This window comes from Chiloscyllium plagiosum, chromosome 13, assembly GCF_004010195.1.
Source record: "Chiloscyllium plagiosum isolate BGI_BamShark_2017 chromosome 13, ASM401019v2, whole genome shotgun sequence".
NCBI lineage: Eukaryota > Metazoa > Chordata > Chondrichthyes > Orectolobiformes > Hemiscylliidae > Chiloscyllium > Chiloscyllium plagiosum.
In genome coordinates, this window is record NC_057722.1 from 58,573,370 (window position 1) to 58,599,227 (window position 25,858).

The 25,858-nt window shown below is 40.6% G+C and overlaps 1 protein-coding gene across 5 annotated transcripts in view; it reads left to right on the forward strand.

Annotated features, from left to right (window-relative positions):
* tp63 (tumor protein p63) overlaps nucleotides 1–25,858 on the forward strand; it is a 296,932-nt gene that overhangs the window by 16,799 nt on the left and 254,275 nt on the right. Inside the window, exon 1 of one of the 5 annotated variants that reach the window (XM_043702551.1) lies at nucleotides 4,670–4,698. The exons of the other annotated variants lie outside the window; for them this stretch is intronic. Within the exon in view, the coding sequence (XP_043558486.1) occupies nucleotides 4,685–4,698 (14 nt within the window). The 5' untranslated portion in view covers nucleotides 4,670–4,684. Of the gene's footprint in view, nucleotides 1–4,669; nucleotides 4,699–25,858 lie in introns of those variants that run through there. 5 annotated transcript variants of the gene reach the window in all.

Below are 25,858 nucleotides of genomic sequence, written 5' to 3' on the forward strand. Positions count from 1 at the left end.
CTTGCATTGAAATAAATGCAGTTTAATTTCTTAATCTTACCTTGTCCCTGCCTGCCCTGACTGTTTGACTCGTTTCTGTTCTCAACTGTACCAGTCTCAGATTGATCTCTTTCCTCGCTATGTCCCTGGGTCCCACCTAACATCCCCCCAACCCCAACCTTACTAGTTTAAATCCTCCCGAGCAGCTCTAGCAAATTTCCCTGCCAGTATATTAGTCCCCTTCCAATTTATGTGCAATCTGTCCTTCTTGTACAGGTTACTTCTCCCCCAAAAGAGATTCTGATGATCCAAAAATGTGAATCCTTCTCCCATACACCAGCTCCTCAGCCATGCATTTTTCCCTGCCAGTATATTAGTCCCCTTCCAATTTATGTGCAATCTGTCCTTCTTGTACAGGTTACTTCTCCCCCAAAAGAGATTCTGATGATCCAAAAATGTGAATCCTTCTCCCATACACCAGCTCCTCAGCCATGCATTCATCAGTTCTATCCTTCTATTCCTGCCCTCACTTGCTCGTAGCACCGGGAGTAATCCAGATATTACTACTCTCGAGGGCCTCCTTATTAAATTCCTGCCTAACCCTCTGTAATCTTCCTTCGGACTCTTAACCTTTTCGCTTCCTATGTCGTTGGTTCCAATGTGGACAATGACCTCCTGCTGGCCCCTCTCCCCCGTGAGACATCCTTGATCTTGGCACCAGAGAAGCATCACACCATTCTGATTTTTCACTGCTGGCCACAGAAACGTCTAGTGAATCCCCTGACACAATTGATCTCTTGGAACCTGACGTACCCCTCATTGCATGAGAGCCAGTGTCAATACCAGAAATGTGACTGTTCGTGCTACGTTCCCTGAGAATCCATCCCCCGCCTACATTTTCCAGAACAGTATATTTGTTTGAAATGGGTATAGCCACAAAAGACTCTTGCACAGGCTGCCTACCTCTTTACCTTTCCTGGAGTTAACTCATCTATGTGGCTCTATCTGCGACTTTTCCTCCTTCATATTACTGCCATCCATCATATACTGTTGTTGTTGCAAATTTCTCATTGCTTCTAACTGTCTCTCTAACCAATCCATTCAATCTGATAAGATTCGCAACCAGCAGCATTTATGCAGATATAATCCGCTGTAATCCTTAAACTCTCTTTAAACTCCCACATCTGACAAGAAGCACATATCACTCTTCTAAACGTCATTTTTGCTTCTTCACAATCTACAGATCCAGAAAATATCACCGTCTTATTCCTCTACAAACATTGCCCCAGGTTAAATTCATAGTTATGGCTTATATTTTAAGTTTAATCAAGAGACATACCTCCAAGAACATATAATCAAGAAAGAACCCACTCTACTCACTACTGCAGACTTTCTGTCGATCACACTTAAAACAACAATCCACTTATCTGCTTCTGTGCTGTGATCTTCACCCAACAGTTCCTCCAAGATCAGTTGTGAATTTCACTGTTTGTTAATTTTCCCAGGCGCGCTCCGATGTCCAGCGATACATGAATTCAAACAGCAAAGGCAGTGTCAGTTTCTTTCTCTCGTGCACTGTCCTCACCATGTGCTTCCTTTGTCTGTACTTCTCCCTTTTAAAACTGCTGTTGTTTTGACTTTTTTTCCTAAAATTCCAAAATAATGCAACAGCATATAAAACAGTAATTGCTGCTCCTGGAATTTGAGGAAATCACCTCCAGCACCTAAAATACCTCAAAAAAGGAGCAGCTATTACAGCCAGAAATTTTTCCCATCCTCCATCTTGGATTGTTGGGGAGAGGGGAGGGTCGTGGGTGAGGGAGAGGGTGGTGTGCTGGGTAGGCATATGGATATATCAGGGATGTCAGGTTGGGTTGCAAGAAGCCATGTGTCATGTCCAGGAGGGTTAGCTCAGTGGGAGAGAGTGGACTCGTTTGGAGGGTGCCAGATACAGGGTAATTTCCCATCAAGTTCTTTAGTTTCCCAGGCAACCCCTGTAGCATTAGCTGCTTCTGGAATTTGGCCCAAACACACCTCCAGTCTATACTGTTCAAACTATTCTCTGGTAAATGTGTCAAAGGGTGGGTTTCACTCCAGTGAATGGTGCAATGAATGTCAAGTCTGTAAATTTTTTGCAAGATGAAATTTTATTCAAATGCATTAGTAATTTATATTCCACTGTTCTGCAGTTAGTTCTCTCCCTCTTTTCTAACAGGATTAATATCAATGATTCAATGAAAAATGGATTTGGAGATATATTTGAACATCAAGTATAGGAAAACAGAAATCCATTTCACAAGTGAGCACTAGCAACTAATGGTGTATGTTTGAATAGTAATTTTGACGATTCCTATTTTTTACTGAAGATTTTAATTTCTGTCATTACTATAATGTTTTATTTCTTTCTTTTAATGATTAATGTGCTTTTATCCCCACCCTGCCCCACCCACAATATCACCGGCAAAGGTGCTGATTCATTTTAATGAAGAAAATATAACTCATTGACAAAAAATACTCAAATGGATTGTGAATAGTGTGTAATCTCATTGTAAAGTCACCAAATGTTCATTACATCACTAGTGCGCAAGGCTCAATATCAAGTACACGTTGGGTCAAAAGCTTCAGGAGTAGTTGACACGGCATATTGGGGTGAACAATTTTTTTGTCTTTATGTTCTGAATGTTGGTACCATTCCTCCTAAGAGTCAAATGCTATCACTTCATTTATTGCCCTCATCTATCCAATCAATCCCTCCTTCAAAAAACATCTTATTAAATTTAACAAATTCCATTTGGTTTTGACATGTTTGTTCTGCTGTCCTTGAGTAACTCACTCATTCCATCTCAGTGACAAGGAAAGGTAAAATGAAAACCTAGAAATGTTGGAAAACTGAATGAAGAGAAAGAAAGTGTTAGAAATAAATAAACAGAGTGGTAGTTTCTAGGAAGCTACCATTTCTTGACAAATTCTTCTCATTTATTTGTTCTGATTAACCTTTTAGTCATAATGTGCTGTTGTTTTATATTCCGATCTCAAGAAGAGGTCAAGATGGATTATGTATTTGGCACTTCCAATTGAAGATTGGACCAAATACTCCAGACTTGCCTTTCACATTTAAGTGCTGGCCTGCCCCATTATTGAGGATAGGAATTTTTGTGGAACCTCTTTTTCCAGTAAGTTGTTTAATTGTCCATCACTATTCATGACTGGCTCATTCATTGGTTGTGCAATCACTAAGCTCTGCCTCCCTCATGTTGCTTTCACTATTTAGCACATAAGTCATCCTGTGCTGTACCTGCACCAGGTTAACACCTCATTTTTAGGTCTGCCTGGTGCAACTACTGCATGCCCTGCTGTATTCTCCATTAAACCAGAGAAAATCTGGCTTGATGGTAATGGTAAAGTGGAGGATATGTCAGGCCATAGGTTGCAGATTGCTCTGAAAATAGTTCTGCAGCTGCTGATGGCCCACAATGCCTCATAGATTCCCACTCATCAGATCTGTTTGTTGTCCCTCCCACTTGGTACCATACAATATGATGGAGGATATTCTCAATATAAGACTTTATTTTTACATGAATATTTCAATGATCGCTCCTATTGATATTGTCATAAATGGACCCTGCAGGAGACAGATTGGTAAGAATGAGGTGAAATATGTTTTCCTGTCCGATTTTACTACCTATCTAAGTAGGTCTTAGTAGCTCTGTCTTTTTGGATTCTGGACTGAGTCCAGTGACATTTCCACTGTACTACCACCTCTGGTATCTCTCACTTTTTGTCCAATCATTGGTTTTCAGATCTCTAAGCACAATGCTGATTTTTTTTTTTCTCCCTAATTTGCTCACTTACCCAAGATGAAATGTCCTCCTTTCAGACTCACTTCTTCCCCCTTTTCTTAACCACTTTTGCTCTAAATCCATTTCTTTAAAGTTGACCAACAAACACCAAATTACACCATTCCCACTTACCTGCACTTGGTCTACAGTCTACTATGCCCAGACATTTTAAGTGCTCATCCAGATGCTTCATAAATGTTGCAAGAGTACCTCAACCGCTCTCAGGCAAATCTCATACGTCTACCACACTCTGAGTAAGATAAAAATATTCTCAGATCTCCTCTAAACCACTTACTCCTCACCTTAAATCCATGCCCTCTGGTCTTAGACAGATCTGCCTTCGGGAATAGATTCTCATGATCTACCCTCTCTACGCCTCTCATAGTATTGTAAACCTCAATTAGATCCCCCCTCAGCCTCTTCTAATCCAAGAAAAACAAACCCAGCATATCCGGTCTCTGCTCATAACTGAAACTTTTCATCCCAGGCAACATTCTAGTTAATCTCCTCTGCACTGTTTCCAGTACAATCACATCCTTCTGATAATGTGGCAAACAGAACTGTACACAGTATTCTATCTTTGGCCTAACCAATGTTTTATAACATTATAGCAAGACTTTTACTTGCATCCATATCCAAGACCTGGCCAATGAAGGTAAGCATCTTGTATGCCTTCTTTGCCATCCTACCTAAATGTGCTGACAAAGGGATCTATGGACTTGTACACAAAGTTCCCTTTGTTCCTCAGTACTCCATAGGGACCTACTATACATTTGTGGATATTCTTCTCTTTTTAGATCTCCTAAAACACTTATCAGGGTTAAGTTCCACTGCCGTTGCTCTGCCCTGTGGGTCTGGAAACACATATGGACCAGACCAGGTAAGGATGACAAATTTCCTTTTCTGAAAGATATGAGTGAACCTGATTGGTTTTACAACAATCAACATTGTTGCCATCAGCGTGTCTCTGATGAGAGTATGATTCTCTGGGACTATGGTGACTTATCTTGAACTGCTAAAGTCCATTTGTTATAGACAGACCCATGATGCCATTAGGGACGGAGTTCTAAAATTTTGTATTTTTGTACTTTTGTATTCTGCATTGATTAATAATGGAAAAGATCATATTTGCCTTCTTAGCCACCCTATTCTCCTTCCTATTCTTGGGATCTTAGGCATGCATTCCAAGCTCCCCTACACCTCTCAGTTTCATGCCATTTATTAACTATTCCCTTGCCTTGTTTCTTGCCCACAAATGTGTCACTTCCCACTTCATCTAAATTAATTCTATTTACCACTTTTCTGCCCACCTGACCAGTTCAATGATCTATTTCTGTAGCTTTTCTCCTCACTCTTTGTCAACTTTGATGCGTTGGCTGAACAAGTAGGATTTGATGGGATACAATATAGGTAGAAGAATCTTGTGTAAGCTGAAGTTGAAGGATGGTGGATGATGGTGGGATAGTTAGAACAGTATTATTGATGAATATTATATTATTAAATGTCATGATAGGTACAGAAAAAGACCAATGGAATGTTGGTGAATCCAGAGAGCTAGAATATAGAGAAGAAGACATCATTTTCCTGACCCACAGCATTTTCTGATATACAAGTCAAAGGTTAGACCACACATGGCGCATTTCTGAAGACCACATTTTAGGAAGGATACATTGGACTTGTAGATTCACCACAATGAGACATGGCATCTAAGGATGACATTATGAGGAAAGGTAATGCAAACTAGAATCCTATTTTCTGGAGGTTTTCAAGATATTGATGAGAACAGATAGGGTAGGTAGCAAGAAATTATTTCTGTTGGTTGTGAAGTCTTAGCATTTGGAGCTACACCTTTTCAGGAATGAAATTAGGAAACATTTGTACACACCAGGGGTGGTGGCGTTTTGAATTCTCTTCCACAAATAATAATTGATGTTGGAGAACCTGTTAATTTTAAATTTGACACTGATCAATTTTTGTTAGTCAAATTTATTAAAGGGTAAGTGGCAAAGGGGTGCATGGAATTAGATTACAGATGAGCATGATCTCTTTGAATGGCAAAACAGTCTCACTGGGTTAATACTCCACTCCAGTTCCTATGTTCCTTGGATTGACCATTGAGAGAATGGTTGATTGTCACCTGTTCGGTTGATTGGAACTTCCAATTTGTAACACACTATACAATTGCTATACTGCTCTGCAAACCATTACTTCATTATAAACGTCTATTGTAAGGGCCCTTGTGCTGCAGTGGGAATTTCCTTACACTGAACCTGGAGGCCCAAGTTCAAATCCAACCTGCTCCATAGGTGTGTTGTAACATCTCTAAACAGGCTAATTTGAAAATATCTAAAGTGTACAATTGGAGGACTTTTGAGGTGCTGTAGCAGTGTCTTTACTCTGAGCCAGGTGATCCAGGTTCATATTCCACGTACTGCCGAGGTGTGTAACAACATCCTTATAAGGAGGTTGATTAAGAGAAAGTATCTAAATAGCTTTTGTATACAATCACACATGTATCATCTACTCCCAAAACTGAATCATTTATTTCTCCTCTGCAAAGCAATTATTCTGTTGATTAAAGTGTGGGAAAAGTTTAAGTATGTAACGAGCCCACGACAAGACAAAAGAACCTGTTTTCCACCACAGCCAAACAATTGGCCACCCACAGATTTTTAAAATTTACTTGCGGTCTAGACTTTAGTGATATTTATCAGCTACTCTTTATTGTGCATCCTATTTTCAGACACACCTCAACATTTTAAATCGAAGGGTTTATGTGAGATTATTTTAGTTTTTAAGTTAAGTTATGTTTGTTCTGTAAGCATTTTGTCCTCCAGCATCTTAAGAAGTCAATGTGTCAGAACATGAGGGCACCAGCTTGCACAAGTGTTTCAAACTGAGAATCACGGAATATTCTACTTAGTCAATGCCAAGTATCAGCTGCTAAAGATACTGCTGGAGACTCTTTTTGGTTGTTCACCTCAGGAATAGTTCACCTCACATTTTCTCTCAATCCTATGTAAATAGAGGCTATTCTGCCTGCCATGTCCATGTCTACAAGAGCATCTCGGCTAGTCCCACTCCACCACTGCCCTTTCCCCAAAGGAGTTCTTTTTCTTCTCTCTTCAGGTAGCTCATCCACTTCTCTTTAGAAATCCATAATTAAAACTGTCTGTATCTCACTTTCACAGTTCTTTCCAATTCATAACCACCTGCTATGTGAAAGGGTTTTTCCTCCTGTCAGCTTTGGATCTTTTGGCAATCATCTTCACCAAAGCACATGGTATTGGTGAGAGTGTATAAACATGGATAGAGAACTAGTTGGAAGGCAGGAAACAATGAATTGCAATAGATGAGTCATTTTCTAAGTGGTGGCCAATTACTGATGGGGTCCTGCAGGATCAGTGTTTGGATCCCAGCTATTCACTATATATGATGATCATTTAGAGGAGGGAACTAAATGTAATAGTTTCAGATTTGCAGAAAACACAACGCTGGTTGGAAATTTAAACTGAGACGCAGATGCAAAGATGCTTCATTGTCATTTGGACAAGTTGAGTGAGTTGGCAGATGTTATATATTGTGAATAAATGTAAAGTTATCCACTTTGGCAAAACCAGAAGGGCAAAATATGATCTGAGTGGTGACAGATTGGGAAAGATGGAGTTGCAAAGAGATCTAGGTGCCGTTAACACTGTTGAAAGTTAGCATGCACTTGCAGCAGTCAGTGAAGAAGGCAAATGGCCATTATAATGAAAGGATTCATGCACAGGAGAGAGATGTTTGCTGCAACTAATAAAGAATCTTAGTGAGACTATAGCTGGAGTATTGAACTTGTTAAATGAAGAGGAATGTTTTGGCTGCGGAAGGAGCATAACAAAGGTTTCTCAGCCTGATTCTTGGGGTGGCAGAACTTAGATATGAAGAGAAACTGGATCAGTTAGGATTATATTTACTGGAATTTAGAACATTTGAGGGGGTTTCTCATAGAATTTTATTGGTTTCTAATAGGACTAGATAGGGTAATCATAGAAAGGATATTCCTGATGACTCGGGTGTCCACAATTAGTGGTTACAGTGTAAGGATACCGTGTAGGATATTGGAGACAATAAGGAGAAACTTCTTCACCCGGAGAGTTGGAACCCTGTGGAATTTTCATCCACAGAAATCATTTGAGGCCAAACATTGAATTTTTACAGGAAGGAGTAGATATAATTCTTAGGGCTAAAAGGATCAAGAGAAAACAGAAACAAGGTACTGAGTTGGATGATCAGCCACGATCATATGGAATGGTAGTCTGAAGGGCTTAATAATTTACTCCTGCTCCTACTTTGTGTTTCTGTGTCAGTATCCTCCAGTTCTTGATTCTTTCACCAATGAGAAACGTTTCTCCCTATTCATTCAGTATAGACCCCTCATGGTTTTAAACACCTCTATAAAATCTCCTTTCAACCTTTTCTAAAGAACACAATCACAGCTTCTGCAATCTATCCACGTCACTGTTGTCTTTCGTCCCTAGAACTGTTCTCATCAAGTTTTCCTGTACTGCCTCAAATGCCTTCCTAAGAAACTGCACACAATTGTCCAGTTGAGGCCAAACCAAGTTTTATTAAGACACATCATAATTTCCTGCCTTTTGAACTTCATGCCTTTGTGTGTAAACGGTAATATGTTCAACTCCTTCTCAGCCTGTCCTATTATCTTCAATGATTTATGTGTATATCTCTGCACAGGTCTCTCTCTCGCTGAAATTCCTTGGTGTATTTTTTTATTTCATATTACATCATCTTGTTTTTCTTAGCAAAATAAATCAGGACACAGTTATCTGCATTAAATTTCATCTGCTATCTGTCCACCCATTCTTCCAATCTATTAATGGTTTCTTCCAAATCTTTCGCTAATCCCCTCACAGTTCACAGTATTTTCAAGTTTTACGTCACCTGCAAGTGTTACCCTGCATACCCAGGTTGCAACAAGAAACCGACATTCAGGTGCTGTTCACACTTCAGACTATTTTTCGCATGATAAATGTCTCCAATCACTTGTATAAAGGAAACATTTACTCAGCATCCAGTTTATTTTGTATTAACAGGACAAAACAAAATTTGAGGTTATAATGTGGTTAATATTGCAGCTTTACAGCACCAGAAACCAGAGTTCGATTCTAGCCTTGAGTGGCTCTGTGTGGAGTTTGCACATTCTCCTCATGTCTGTGTTGGTTCCCATCGAGTTCTCCAGTTTCCTCCCATATCCAAGTATGTACAGTTTAGGTGGATTGGCCATGCTAAATTATCCCGTAGTATCTAGGGATGTTTATGCTAAATGGGTTAGCTATAGTAAATGCAGGGTTACAGGGATAGGGTAGGGTGCTGTTCAGTTGATCGGTGCAGACTTGATGGGCTGAATGGCCTATTTCTGGACTGCAGGGATTCTATGATTCAATAAATGAACTACTACACAAACTCCTTTGTGCAAATGTTGTAATTCAGGGGGCTCATTAATTTGCACACTGCTAGTCAACAGAAACATGAGTTAAATACATGACTTGATAATCTGTTTTAGTAATAATGTGGGATAAAACTTGGACAGGAACTCGGAGATTTCTTCAGTTTCTTTTTGATCTGGGATTTCTTTAATTTCACCCAAACAGTTGGTGATCCAAGATGCTGGCAGAGTAGGACGCTTCAGGTGGAGCTTGTCTGCTCTTTCCATTTCTTTTTCTTTCATCCTCTCATTTTTTTCTTCTTTTGTGTTTTTTTTTCTGTTTCTTCTCTCTTCTTTCTTCTCCCAACCACAGACTCAGCGCAGATCTGGCAAGGCAACTGCCTGATGTGGCAGTCTCTTGGCCTGGTATGGTGATCTCTGTGACCTAGCATAACAGTCTCTTGGCCTGGCGTGGACTTTCAATTTTGAGGTGATTCTTAAGTGCTTAGTCATGGTGGGACTGCACTTCAAGGAAAGACTGTAATGTTTGATCTACAGCTTTATTTCTTTATTTTCTACTAAAAACTAAAAGTCTCACTGTCCTATAATTACTGCAATGTTTAACTTTTAACTTTGTTCATTCTTTCTACTTTGCTCTTAATATTTGGTACCCTGGTACTTGTACCTAAATGGTGCCTTGTGTGGCAATGTTATAGACCTTTTGCTGTACTTGGCTACATGTGACAATAAAATCTAAATCAAACTGCTGTTAGTTTTCGCATTTCACCTGAAAAAGGGCAACTTCAAAATTACAGCTCTCCCTCAGTTATTGCACTGGAGTATCAAGCCCACTTAAGCTTTCCAGCCTCTAGATTATAGCTGCACCCTTCCTTATCTTTGTACTCTTCTACAGCCACATAATCCTCCGAAACATATGCACGCTGCTGATTCCAGCAGAAGTGCGAGTTTGATGTAGTGCATCACTATTCTACAGGGATGCCCTCTAGGCTGACAACTGTTTAGCAGCAAGGCAAGCTGCTTGTATTTATGACTACGCTAACTGGCATGACATGGTAAGGCATGGATCCTGTCAGCATACAGGTTGGTGCTAAGAGATGCAGCCTAGTCCAATCCAACTGCTGCCTTACAATGCTAGTTGCTGATGTGCCCTGTAATGCAATTCTGTGCTTTCAGATCAGACCGCTCGCGCATGTAGAAGTACCAGGATTGTTATAAAGACTTGGCAGATGCTGGATGCCAATATCAGTGAAGAAGGGCTACATTTGCTTGGTACCCATTGATCTTGCCTTCAGCTGCAGTTGGTCACAGGCACTGTGGAAGTTGTTTGGAGCAAGCAGCAAGTCCTGGTTTCCCTGTTGAACTTTCCCATGATCTAGCTTGTTTGGCAAGTTTGGTAAGATGGGTGGCTGAATTTTAATGAAGTGAGTTGTGACATTAACAAGGTGTTTAACAATTTTTAATCCCTGTCAATTGGCATTTTGTTCCCACCTCATGAGAATCTCTGCTTTGTGAAAATCATAGAAGATGAACTGAGATAATCTCAATGTCAAGATAGGTTGCACTGGATTTGTGATCCCTAGCCAACAAAAAAAAAATCCGTCTAACTGAAAAAATTAAATTTTCCAGCTTCCACTGCCTGACACTTATGCAGTGCAAAAGTTGGTCATTGGTTAATGAAACCAAGCTTGAATATTATCCAGGTCCCCTAGAATGTGAGAAATGTCAGAGTCATTATGAAGGAACCAACAGTGTCCGCTAATCAGCAAATGTCCTTACTTTGACTTGGAGGATAGATCATTGAAGAAGCCGCTGAAGATTGTTGGGCCTAGGACACTTCTTGCGGGGAAATTGGAGGATGGAGATGATCAATCTCCAGCAAATATAATTATCTCTCTTTTTTTGGATATGACGTGAACCAATGGGGCATTTTCCCATCATGAATTAAGTCCCAAAACAAACATGGGAAGAAACAAGAGCAAAGCTGAAACATGCAAAGAAAAAAGAAACAAAACAGGAGCAATGAGTTTGCTGTGCGAAATTGTTGAACTACATGTTGAACGCAAAGTACTGTAGAATACTAAATGAAAAGATTCGACATTCTTAAGTCAATTTAGTTTTAAATCTTTTTTCCTAATGCTGAAATACATTTGTACAGAAACTTACATTCTGAATGCCGATTTTTAACAGCAAAGCATCCTTCTAAATGCTACAAGAAAAGGTCAGAGGCTAGGAATTCTGTGGTGAGTAATTCATCTTCTGATTCCCCAAAGCCTACCCATCATTCTTAAGACAGAAGTCAGAAGTGTGACGGAGTACCTCCATCTTGCCTGGATGAGATTAGCTCCTACATTGGTCAAGAAACTTGACACCATCCAGGGCAAAGCTGCCCACTTGTTTAGAACTATATCCACTGCCTTAAACATTCAGTCCCTTTATCAGCAATGCACAGTAGCACCAGTTTATGCCATCTGCAACATGCACTCGAACATATTTCCAAGCCTTCTGCGATGGCACAGCTTCTTTGACATCACCTTCAAACTGCACTTCTACCACATAGAATGATGAGGCACTAGATGCCCTAGGACAACTACCATCTCTCCAAGCCAAACCTCTTGACCAGAATTATATAGCTGTTCCTTGACTGTCAATAGGTAAAAATCCTGAATCTCCCTCCTGAAAAAGGATTGTGGGTGTCCATACACCCAAGGATTGCAGGTATTCAGGAAGCGGGGTGCAAAAAGTTAAAAATCACACAACGTCAGGTTATAATCCAACAGGTTTATTTGGAAGTACTAGCTTTCAAAGTGCTGCTCCTTCAACAGCACTCCAAAAGCTAGTACAGGTAACACAATTCTTTATTCAAAATTCCAAAATCTGTTTCATGGAGTGTGCAGCATTATTTTGGCGTCTAAACAGGTGACCCAACTCCACAACCGCTCGAACCACATTACTCAGATGTGATGTGATATGGAGGCGTGGCCCAGCACTGGCAGGCGTCAATTGTGTCTCAACACTTGTACTATTCACACATGCATCTGCTGTTAGGTAATTTTTATTAATTTCACTGTGAAAATGTCACATTCTGAAATCCAAAAACATTGCAAATTCCGAAAAACAATTGGCCCCAAGGATCTTGGATAAAGGATTGTATACCTGCACTTCCAAATAAACCTGTTGGACTATAACCTGGTGTTGTGTGATTTTTAACATGGTTCAAGAGGCAGCTCACCACCACATTATCCAGGGTAATAAGTGCTTGGCTAGCCAGTGACATCCACATCCTGTGAATGAATAACAAAAATTGCTCTCAAAGCATTTTTGTTTCTTTGCTTGCTCAGACTCCATTATCGTTGGCAGATTAGCTCTTCTGTTATTCAATATATCCCGTTTTCACCAATCACAGACCATTTCTTTGTCCTTGTACCATAAACTTAGCTCATTATTTTAACTTCTTCCATTGAAATAAATATTACTTATATGTATGTATTCCTAGTATTTATTTGTTCTTTCATAACATGTAGGCATCACTGGTAAGATCAACATTTGTTTCCCGTCCCTCAGTACCTTGGAACTGGATGGCTGTCTAGGCCTTTTCAGAGGCCAATTGAGAGTCAATACATTACTGTCTGTCTGGAGTCACACATAAGCCAGGTCATCAAAATGACAACAGATTTCCTTCCCAAAAGGTGTGGGATTTTATGACAACAGTTCTACAAACTGTCATGATGGGATTAGCTTGAACCTCTGGATAGTGGTCCAGTCACATTACTGCTACAGTACTACCATGCAAAAGCTTGGCAAAAGTTTAATTTAATCATCATTCTTACTTCCAAAAAATGTTTGTTGGCTGTGAGTTCTCGAGGATGTGAAAGATGCATTGTAAGTGCAAGTTTGGATATTCACATCTTGTCATCAAGCCACTGGCATAAAATTGATTTTCAAAGGCATGAGAAAGTCTTTAATCATGCTTTTCCAATTAGTAGAACAATGCAGTTGTCTAAGAGAGTACTCCATCAATCTGCCTGTCTTCAATAAACCACATGAAATGACCAGGACAGATGACAAAAGGAAAGGGGTCTTGGACCCAGAGACATCCAGTACCAACTCACCATAACCATACACGGGCTGGAACCTTTGTTTAAAAATTTGTTCAAGACATGTGAGAATGGCTGGCTTGTTAACTTACCACAGTACATCTTCTGGATGGGACACATTGCTGTATTGTGCTGTACTATTGGTGGTGGAGGGTTGAATGTTGAAAATAATGTATGGGATGCCAATCAAGCAGCTGCTTTGTCCTGGCTCATGACTAGTTTCTTGTGTGTTGTGGGAGCTGTACCTATCCAGGAAGTAGTATTACATTCCATTCCTGACTTGTGCCTTGTAGATGGTAGACTACCTTTGGGAGTCAAAGGTGAGTTCATCACTTTTGAATTCCTATCCGCTGACCTGCTCTTGTAGCCATAATATTTACAAGGCTGTGCCAATTCAGTTTCTTACCAATGGTAACTCCCAGGATGTTGATAGAGTGATTCCGTGATGGTAATGCTGTTGAATATCAAGGAGTGATGGTTAGCTTCCTTGTCTGATCATCATTACCTGGCACTTGTGTGACACTGATGTTTCTTGGTACTTAATCAGCCTAAGCCTTGATGTTGTTCAGGTCTTTCTGCATATGATTCCTCAGACTGCTTCTGTGTCTGAGGAATCAGGAAAGGTATTGAACATTGCACAATCATCAATGAACATCTTTACTTCTGATCTTGTGATGGAGTGAAAATCACTGATGAAGAAGCTGAAGATGGTTGGGTCAAGGACACAACACTGACGAACTCCTGCAGAGATATCCTGGAGCTGAGATAACTGGCCTGTAACAACAACCATCTTCCTTTGGGCTAGGTAAGGCTCTAATTTGTGAATATCCCTTGATGCTATACTCATGTCAAATGTTGGCTTGATGTTAAAGGCAGGCATGCTCATCTCACCTCTGGGTTTAGCTGTTTTGCCCATGTTCACATCAAATTTTGCAATATGTTTGGGGACTGAGGGATCATTGTGGAACTCAAACTGAACAGCAGTGAGCAGGTTATTGCTGAACAAGTGCCATCTGAAAGCAATGTCAATGCCAACCTCTACCATAGAATTATGATGCAGAAGGAAGTCATTTAACCCAGCTGTTGATCAAGGCTATACTGATGAGGCAGTGAATGGCCACGTTGTGTTTGCTCAGCTTTTTATGTGTACAGGACATACCTTGAGAATTTTTCACACTGTTAACTCAATACCAATGTTTTAGCTATACTGGAAGAGCTTGGCATAGGGCACATCTGAGATCTAGATTGGAGATGCAAGTCTTTTGTACTATTTCCAGAATATCATCCGAGGCCATAGCTTTTGCATTATTCAGTGCCTTCAGTCGTTTCTTAGTATCACTTGGAGTGAACCAACATAGCTGAAGACCGCTCTGGAGGAGGCCTAAATGGTTCATCCACTGATTACTTCAGGCCGAAAATGTTGCAAATGTTTTAGTTTTGTCGTTTGCACTGATGTGCTGGGTTCCCACACGACTGAAGATGGCGACAGTTATGGAACCTCCTTCTCCACTGAGTTGTTTAATTGTCCACTACCATTTATGACTGATGTGGCAAGACTGCAGAGCTTACTTCTGATCCATTGGTTGTGAGCTGATTTAGCTCTGTTTGTTAGAGGTGTCGCCCAGTATCTGCGGGTGATACATTCCAAGACCTACTGCAGATAGTTAAATGAGAAACGTACCTCCCCAGCAGCCCCCAGAATTATTTCTGGAATGTTATATGTAATATTTTCCAGTGGTAAACCGTGGAAACCAAATCCTCAGATGCAGAGGTTCTACTGTATACATTGCTGGGTGAAAGCTAAACAGAGGGAAAACAAAACATGCAAAGAAAAATCAAAAACATTATTATCTAAAATTGTTGAACTCAGTGTTCAGTGTGGAAGGATTTGAAGTGTCTAATAAAAACAGGAGGTAATATTCCTGGAATTACACTGATCCTTAGTCAAACAGTGGAACAAGTCGAGGACAGAGACTTCAGTATGAGTGCAGGGTGAAAAATTAAAATGACAAGTCACTGCAAACTTGAGGCTTTGCATCTGAACTGATCAGAGATGTTTCAGAATCACTGAGTCATAGAATTGTTACAACTGATGAGAGCTATTTGCCCTGTGGTGTTAGTTCTGGCTATCTGGAGTAAATCATCTTATTTCACTCCCCTGCCTTCCCCATCTTCTTCCACACTCCCCCCATCCCCAAAACCCTCTGTCCTGTGCATTCTTCTTTTTCAGATAATAATCCAATCCCTCTTGAAAGCCTCCATTAAATCTGCCAGGACTACTCCCTCAGGCAGTGCATTCCAAGACCTAACCACATGTTGAGCGAAAAATGCTTTCTTTTAAACACATCTCCATTGCTTCTGTCATCCGTTGCTTTAAATCTGTGCCTCACATTCTTGATTGTCCCACCAGTGGATCCCTCATTATTTTGAATATTTGTCAATCTCCTTTCAAGTCTCTCCCTTTTCAGGGAGACAGTACCCACTTCTCCAATCTATGTAAATGAAGTACATTGTCTCTGGAAACTTTCTCATGAATCTTTTCTGTACTTTCACTCATGCTTTGACATTTTTCCTGAAGTGTATGCCTTGAACTCCCCTTGATGCCAAGCTAGTGTTTTAGATAAGTTCAACATAACTCTTTTGGACTTAAACTTTATGCCTCCTTTACTAAAGCCTAGAAACTGTATTCTTTATTAATTACTTTTTGTCTTGCCACCTTCAATGACTTGGACACATAGACAATCTGCCTATGACTGTATGTATTCTCTTATTGCCCCAGTTAGTATGTTTTATATGGACTTTTTGTAAAGCGGCACCAGGGTGCCAATCGATCAAAATTGAGTTGAGATCAGGGTCAGATTAGACATGATCTCATTGAATGATGGAGCAGGCTAAATGACTTATGGTCTACTCCTGCTCCCATGTCTTTTGGTCTATCAAGCAGTAGTTAATCATCAGCAACTTCTCACAATAAGGATTCTCAGAGGCACAGTTACTATTCTGCACTCAGTTCCCACCCTTAGTCTAAACATGGACAAAGGAGTTATATTTCAGACATGAGGTGAAAGTGACTGCCCTTGACACAAAGCTAGCAAATGATTGCGTGTGTCATCAAGGAGCCCTGGCAAAAATGAAACGAGTGGGAATCTCTGAAGAATTTCAGAGAAAGATCACTCGACGGATACCTGGATGGCACGGTGAGGTTGCCTTATGAATAAAGATTGGACAGGTTGTATCTGTATTGACTGGGGTCCAGAAGAACGAGAGCTGATCATATTGAGACATATGGAATCCTGAGAGAGTGTGAGATCTTGAATGTGGACAGGATGTATACCCTTGTGGGAGAGACTACTAATAGAAGATGGGGTGTCTCATTTTGTGGCAGATGAAAGTTTGTTTCTCTCATCAATGATTATGCCTCTATCAGCAGGCCATAGTGACTGCACTGTATTTAGTTAAAAAGATACACTTCATAAGCATGCCAGAATTTCATCACATCACATCACATTTGCAGGCCAACAGATGTCCCTGGGCACGAGAATTGCTCCAAACATGGATGGAAACAAATGTAAAATACACAGATTGGATTGGTTCAATTTATATTTAATTTATTTTCCCTTATAAAACAGTACAAGTTCTTCAATTACATCAATTTACTCCTACTTACTACCAGGGGAAAGTGAGGATTGCAGATGCTAGAGATTCAGAGTAGATAGTGCGTGGTGCTGGGAAAAGCACAGCAAGTCAGATAGCATCTGAGGAGCAGGAGGGTCAACATTTTGGGCAGGCCCCTTCACCAGTCATGACTTGCTACGCTTTTTGCAGCGCCACATTCTATCTACTCATACTTACTACCGCCTACTTAGTTGGTCTTATAGTTATGGAGTACTGAGGGATATATAAACAAGAATACTTCATTCAAACAATTTGGTACCATTTAATTCAATGATGATTGACTGAACACTTGAAGACATTTTAGTCACACTATCCCCATAACCCTTAATGCCATTGGTAATCAGAAACCTATCAATCTCTACTTTAAATATACAGTAAAAACAGAGTTTCACAACCTTCTTGAGTAGAAAATTCCAAAGATTCATGACTCCTAAGTTAAAGAATTTCTTCTCATCTTGGTCCTAAATGGACCTTATTTTTAAATTGTGTCCTCTGATTGTAGACTCCCTAACTAGGAGAACAGCTGATGAACGTGATCCTTTAAATCCCTTTAAATTTATCACATCAATGAGATCATCTCTTATTATCCAAGGCTGTAGAGATTACATGATGAAGGTCTCCTGCCCGAAATGTCGATTTTCCTGCTCCTTGGATGCTGCCTGACCTGCTGTGCATTTCCAGCACCACTCTAATCTTGACTCACTACAGGAGCAGTTTGCCCAACCTCTTCACAGGACTGTTCTGGCATTCTCGGGACAAGCCTGGTGAACCTTCACTGCGTTCCCTCTATGGTGCTAATGACTTTCCTGAGATGAGACCCAAACTGCACACACTACTCCAATTATTCACAACTGAAACAAGTCTTCACTACTCCCATACTCAAATCCTCCTGCAAAGAACCTTTCTAAAGTTTGCTGTATCTGCATGTTAACCTTCAGTGACTTATTGATAAGCAAACCAATGATCCTTATGCAGCTGCACCTTCCAATGTTTTGCCGTTTAAGAAATAAGCTTCACATTCATTTCTTCTACCAAAGTGGATAACCTCACACTTTTACACTTGATTTTCTATCTCCCTTGCTATGCCCAATCACTAAGCCTGTCCAAATCCTTTGGAAACAACTTAACATCTTCCTTGCAATATGCCATTCCCATTTAGCTTGCTATCATCTGCAAATTTGGGAATATTATATTTGGTCCCCAACTCCAAACCATTTACGTACATATGGTGAACAACTGAGTCCAAAGTACTACTTCTTGCATTGGCCCATAAGTCACAGCCATATGTGAGAATGACCCATTTATTACTACTCTCGGTCTTCTCTCTTTTAGCAAATCTTAACACATGCCAGCACATTACTTTCTAGCCCATGTGCTTAAAGGTTCTAACAAGCCTCCAGCAGGGGATTTTATCAAAAGCTTTCTGGAAATCTAGGTAAACATTGGCTCTCCTTTATCAAATTTGGTAACATTTTCAGAAAACTCTAGCATGTTCAAATGGATCACCAAAAATACACAAAACTGCACCCCCCACCCCCCAACCCATTGTCTCTCTACCTGGTACCCCAACATACAGACTAGCCAAGGAATTCCACCAAAACTAAAACACCGAATTGAAAATTCACGCCACTCCATTCACTCCACCCAAGAATTCCTGAACACCAAAGACACCAAGATAAAGTGGAGAAATAATGATCTCCTTAGATGTTACAGCCTTTTTCCATCAATTAATATTGACCTGGCCAAAGAACACTTTAGTCACTATTAGGAAAACGAAGACCACAAACACCAGACAGCACCAACCTCATCAACAATGACAACATCCTCAAATTAGTGGACCTGTGCCTCACCACCCACTTCACATTCAATAACAAAATCTACAAGCCACATGTATTTAACAAATAAATACTGAAAAACATAATACCTCACCATGCTCTGTCACCATTTTAAGTTACAGAAGATATTAACATGCAACTAAAGACAGTTCTTCCTCCCTTTTTATGCTCCGCATTGTGGGGGTGTCTCCACAATGGGCTCAGTGACCACCAAAGCCCCCATGTCACAGTCTATTACAGGTGTCCCGTAGCTGTTCCCAACCCCCTGAACTGATATTAAAAGCTGCCTTTCACTTACTGTATCGGGATTCCCTCGTGCTAGATCCTTCCCTGGAATTAATTCTAGAAGACTATGAGATGTCACCGTTTCGTTCTAGCATATGCAGTGTGTTTATTTTTATTATTCTCTCAAGTGATGTGGGCATTGCTGGCTGGCCAGCCTTTATTATCTGAAATAGTTGCTCTTGAGAAGGTGATGATAATCTACCCTCTTGAATCACTGCTATAGTCCTTTGCTGTAGGTTGACACACAATACTTTTAGGGTGAGAATTGAAGGATTTTGAACTGGCAACAGTGAAGGAATGATGATTATATTTCCAAGTTAGGGTGGTGAGTGACTTTGAGGAGAACTTGTGATTGGTAGTGTTCCCTTGTATCTGCTTGTCCTTGTCCTCCAGGGTAGAAGCAATCATCGTTTTCAAAGGGGTTGTCTAAGGATCTTTGGCAAATGTTTGCAATGTATCTTGTAGATAGCACACACATTTGCTGTGTATGTAGCTGGCACATGATGCAGGTGTGATATTGATGTAGCAATGTGACTTACAGCAACCTGACTGCTGACTGCTAACAGTCATGACATGTTGCCTAGCTTTGGGTCAGCACTGAACAACAAGGCAATACAGCATTACTAGAAGCCTTTAAGCTCTGGCTGAGAGGACAAAGCACAAAATAGCAAAAAAAAAGCCCAAGACAGGAGTGCTGCAAGCATCTAAGTAAATGCTAAGTGTATAAGTGCTTTTAATAAAAAAGCAAACCATCATCCCTGAGATGTTCAATGATCTGATCTGTGTGCTGGGTGCCTGTCCCTGTGCACAATGTATCCTTGCAGCAACGTTTTAAAGCTATTTTCCAGCACAGTCCATAATGCAGAACTGAGGTGCTGCAGCATTGTGCATTTGCGGAGAAGCTGGCATGTCTTGGATACCAGTGTTTGTTGATGTGGAATGTATGTGGCCATGAACGTACCTTTTGGCATTGGTGCCAGTTGTCCAACATGGTGGTCAGGAAGAGAAAGTGGTGAGCTGCAGTTGCTAATTATCCACTCAGACCCTAATATCGATGATTTTCAATGTCTAGTTTCCATCTGTGTTGTGGTCCAATACGATACTGAGGTGTAATTAGCATTTACTTAGTATGATAGAAGAAAACAGTCTGCTTTAAGAGGCCTTGCGCCACTCCGTAGCAAGAACTCTGTTGCTAAATGGAACTTGTTAATCCCAACATCAATTATAGCCTTCCCCTTGTTGAACTTTTCATATTATTCTTCCAGATCCCTTGTCATTGCCCATGCTGTTCAGGGTCCTTTAAGATTCTGTCTATAATCAATTGCCTGCTTGAGCCAATAACACAAAACCTATTTGTTTGTTTATCGAAGCCCTATTGGCAGTTTGCTGAGGTCAGCTGATTAATGATCAGTTATAAATAATCTGTAAGTTTGATGATCAGTGATCTCCTACACCTTCCATATTTGGATCCTCTATTGCCTGGAAGGATAAGAACAGCAGGTCCACGGGAACTGCAGGTTCACCACTTGCAACTTCTCCTCAGAGTCACACACCACTTTGGCTTGTTTCATTTCTTGCTGCTGAATAGTGCTCAGGTCAAACCGAAACCAGAATCTTGCTGTTTGATCAGCTCAGGCCCAAGAAAGCTCATGTAAGTGGTGCCAAGGACTGCAGAACTGATTCCTAACATTAGAGGGCTGTCTCATGAGTAAAGGTTTTAGAACCTGAACAGCATTTAAAAGGGACAACGAACAGGATACCTTTATAGAGCTGTAAGTACTAAGTTAATGAGAAAGATTCACTCTGAGATTATTTCAAGTTAACCCGTAACCACAGAGCAAATGGACATAGACACAGTATTTTTTCATTTAGTCACTCATGGGATGTGGGTGGCACTGGCGTTTATTGTCCAGTCATAGTTGCCCTCGAGAAGATGATGGTGAGCTGCCTTCTTAGACTGCTGCAGCCCACATCTTGTGGACTGACCTATAATGCTCTTAGGGATACAGTGAATAAGATACAATAATAATAAATAATGAAAATCATAACAATAATAAAAGAAATAATAGTGCAACCAGTTCTTGTTGACTTTCAAGAAAAATATCATTGAACCCTTGCATCAACAGCTTTTTAGCATTATTGAGCATAAACCTAAGTCATGTCAATATTGTCATTACAGAAATGACAGAGCTGGATATTATGAGACACGTGACTCACATCCTGATCCATGCATGTTTCCACCATTTTTGTCATTTAAAACAGGACTATGATGGAGATATTTACAAGGACATTACTGAGACTGAAGGTTGAGTTATAATAAGAGGCTGAATAGACTAGGACTTCTTTTACTGGAGCATAGAAGATTGAGGGGTGACATTCTAGAGATTTATAAAATCATGATGAACATAGATAAGGTGAATAGCAAAGGCCTTTTCCCTAGGGAAGGGAGTTCAAAACTAGAGGGCATATTTTTAAGGTTAGAGGAGAAAGACCAGAGGAAGTGGTAGATGTAGGTTAAGTTACAATATTTAAAATTCATTTGACAAGTATGTGAACAGGAAAGGTTTAGAGGGATATGGACGAAATGCAAGCAAATGGGATGAGTTTAGTTTAGGAAAACTGGTAGGCATGGACAGGTTGGACTCTGTCCTGTATGACTTTATGAATTCCAGGATTTTGACCCAGTGACACTACAAGCAACAGTGATATATTTCAAAGTCAGGCTGGTGAGTGGTTTGCAGGGCAACTTGCAGGTGATGGTGTTCCCATATATCTGCTGCTCTTGTTCTTCCAGAGGAAGAATCTTTGGAGAATTGCTGCAATGCATCTTGTAGATAGCACACAGTGCTGCTATTGAGTATTGATGGTGGTTTGGGGGGGGGGGGGAAAGAAGGCTGCTTGCGGATATGGTGCCAGTGTATTTTGTCATGAATGGCATGAAACTTGTTGAGTGTTGTTGGAGTTGCCCTCATCCAGGCAAGAGGGGAGTAATCCATCACACTCCTAAATTGTAGATCTTGGATGGCTTTGGGAAGTCAGGAGATCAGTTACTTGCCACAGTATTCCTCGCCTCTGACCTGCTCCTGTAGCCATTATATGGAAGTCCAATTAACTTGCTAGTCAATGGTAGCTTCCAGGATGTTGATAGTGAAGGATTCAGTGATGGTGATACCATTTAATGTCAAGAGGTGGTGGTTAGATTGTCTCTCATTGGAGACAGTTTATTGACTGGCACTTGTGTGGTGTGAATGTTACTTGTCAGCCCAAACCTGTATATTGTCCAAATTTTGTTGCATTTGAACACGTACTGCTTCAGTACCAATGCGGAATCACAAATCAAGATGAACATTGTGCCATCATTGGTAAACATCCCCACTTCTGACCTTAGGTCAGGTCATTAATGAAGATAGTTGGGCCTAGGACATTACCCTGAGGAACCCCTTGGTGTAAACCAAAGTCTATTGTGGCTCACTTGGTAGCTATCTCCCATCTTGGTTCCCACTTACAGTCTAAATCCAAGTCTAAAGCACAAAAATCAAGGCTTGATTTTCCAGTGCAGTGTCAAGGGAATGCTGCAAATACTCCCCTAGGTGCACATAAATGATCCCATGGAATGATTCAGGAGAAAAACATGGTAGTTAATACTGATGTCTAGATTTATATTTGTTGTTCAATTATTACCACAAACACGTTATCTGGCTATTATTGTATTTCTATTTACAGGGGCTTGCTGTGTATAAATTATCTGTTGTGTCTCTGACATCAAAACAGCACTTACCCTTCAGAAGGGCTTAATCAGTTGTGATGTGCCATCCAGTGAGATTTCCAATGATTGCGATAAAGCACTATATGAGTGGAAATCAACATCTTCTAAACATCAATTCAAGGTCAGATGTCGGGAAGCACTTCTCCACTTAATGATCAACAATGTGGAAGCATCTCTGTGTAAAATAGTTGGGGCACAAACTTTGGAACTGTCCCAGGCACATATGCTATAATGGTGAAATTATAGGTTCACTGGAGATATGTGCTGGATGGACTGAATGGTCTCCTTAATCCGTACCACTGTGCGATCTCAGAAATCTAAGTTTGTCATCTTTAACCACAGGGTCAACAGAAATAGGGACTGAGATTTACACTGCTGAGTGCTCACCACTTCAAAGTGATGGGGTTCCTGTGCTGATTGTTAATTCAGTAAGTATAGTTTTGTAATGGAAAGAGGTGAGAAATTAATTACATTTCAACTTGCTATTAAGGTTATGCTGTCAGCAACGTAAAAATACATTTTAAGGATTACTGTCTTCATGAGAAGTGGCTTTGATATGCTCGTACTATTTGAAAAGTAGCAATGTGCAGTAATTGTTATCATCTTGGTTAGCTTGTGCATAGGTGAGAATATACATTCTTTAAATTTATATTGAAAAAAATCACCAAATATTTTACCGTAGTCATCTTACCTTTACTATCACAATTGAGATGGGGGGGGGCGGAAGAGGGGAGTGTGGTGCTGATAGAGATTTAAAAGATTGAGGGGCATGACAGGGTGAATACAAAGCAGCTGTTCCCATTAGTTGAAGGATCAATAACAATGGGGCATAATGTTAAAGTGAAAAGCTTAGAGGGGACTTGAGGAAAATCTTTTACGCTCAGAGAGTAATTGGGGTCTAGAATGCACTGCCAGGGAGAATGGTTGAGGTGGGAAACTTTACAACCTTTACAAAATATTTGGATGAGCACTTGAAGTGTCATAACATTCAAGGCTACAGCTCAAGTGCTGGAAAGTGGAACTTTGTGGTACAGACTCATAGGGCCTCTTCTGTACTGTATGATTTGACAATTTTATGATATCCTGGTGTAAACATTGGAGACATAGAATGTGACATAGTGGTCAGCACTGCTGCCTCAATACCAGGGATCTGGGTTCGATTCTGGCCTTGAAGAAGTGCCTGTGTAAAATATAAATGTTCTCCCTGTGCCTGTGTGGGTTTCCACCAGATGCACTGGTTTCCTAAAATACAATGAACAGCTGAGGATCCTGGGATTGTATTCATTAATGTTTAGAAGGTTGAGGGGAGATCTAATAGAAATTTACAAGATAATGCATGGCTTAAAAAGGGTGGACACTGGGAATTTGTTTCCGTCAGGCGGGGGTACTGGGACCCATGGGCATAGCCTTAGAATTAGAGGGGGTCAATTTAGAATGGAAAAACTGCAGAAAGCTCCAACACATCGGGACTTATGGTTACTTGTGCATGAAACTCCCAAAGCTAGCACATAGCTGCAGCAGGTAGTCAGGAAAGATAATGGAATATCTTTCATCTTATTTCAAGGGGTTTTGGGTATAAGAATGAGGACATCTTATTGCAACCATTTACAAACTGCTGATGAGACCACACCAGGAATATTGTAAGCAGTCTTGATCCCCTTATATAAGGAAGGTATTTTATTGGAGTGAATATCCCAGGATACTGGAGAAGGCAAAGGAGGAGATTTCTAGAGCCCTGACAGGGATCTTTGTATGGTCTTTAGCCACAGGTGAGATCCCAGAAGACTGCAGAATAGCCAATGTTCTTCCTTTGTTCAAGAGGGACAACAGGGATAATCCAGGAAATTACAGGCCAGTGAGCATTACATCAGTATTATTGAAGAAGATTCTTTGGGATAGGATTTACTTGTATTTAGAAAAGAATGGACTTATTAGGGATTTTCAGCATGACTTTATACAGGGGAGGTCTTGTCTGACAAGCTCAATTGAAGTTTTTGAGGAAGTGATGAAAATGAGGGTAAGGCAGCGGACGTTGCTTACGTGGATTTCACTGAAGCATTTGACAAAGCCTCTCATGTTAAGCTGGTCCAGAAGATCAAACTGCATGAAATCCATTGAAAGTTGGCAGGTTGGATACAAATTGGATTGGCCATAGAAGATAGAGCGTAGTTTTGCCAAGTATAGTTTTTCTGACTGGAGGTCTGTGACCAGTTGTGTTCCACAAGGATCAGTGCTATGACCTCTGTTTGTAATTACATAAATGATTTGGATGAAAATATCAGTGGTCTAATGAGTACGCTTGGAGATGACACAATGGATGATGCAGTTGTGGATAATGAGGAATTATATCCAAGGATGCAGTGGGATATAGATCAGCTCGAAAGTTAGGCAGAGAAATGGCAGATGGAGTTTAATCTGGAAAGTGTGAGGTGATGCATTTTGAGAAATCAAATAGTCATAGAGATGTACAGCACGGAAACAGACCCTTTGGTTCAAACCAATCCATGCCAATCAGACATCCCACCACAATCTAGTCTCACCTGCCAGCACTCGCCCATTTCCTCCAAACCTTTCCCAATCATATACCCATCCAGATGCCTTTAAATGTTGCAACTGTACTATCCCCCACCACTTCCTCTGGCAACTCATTCCATACACGTACCACCATCTGTGTGAAAAAGCTGCCCCCCAGGTCTCTTTTATATCTTTCCCCTCTGGTCTCTTATATCTTTCCCCTCTCACCCTAAACCTATGCCCTCTAGTTCTGGACTCCCCCACCCCAGAGAAAAGACCTTGTCTATTTACTCTATCTATGCCCCTCATAATTTTATTAACCTCTATAAAAGTCACCCCTCAGTCTCTGACGCTCCAGGGAAAACAGCCCCAGCCCATTCAACCTCTTCCGCTAGCTCAAATCCTCCAACCATGGCAACATCTTT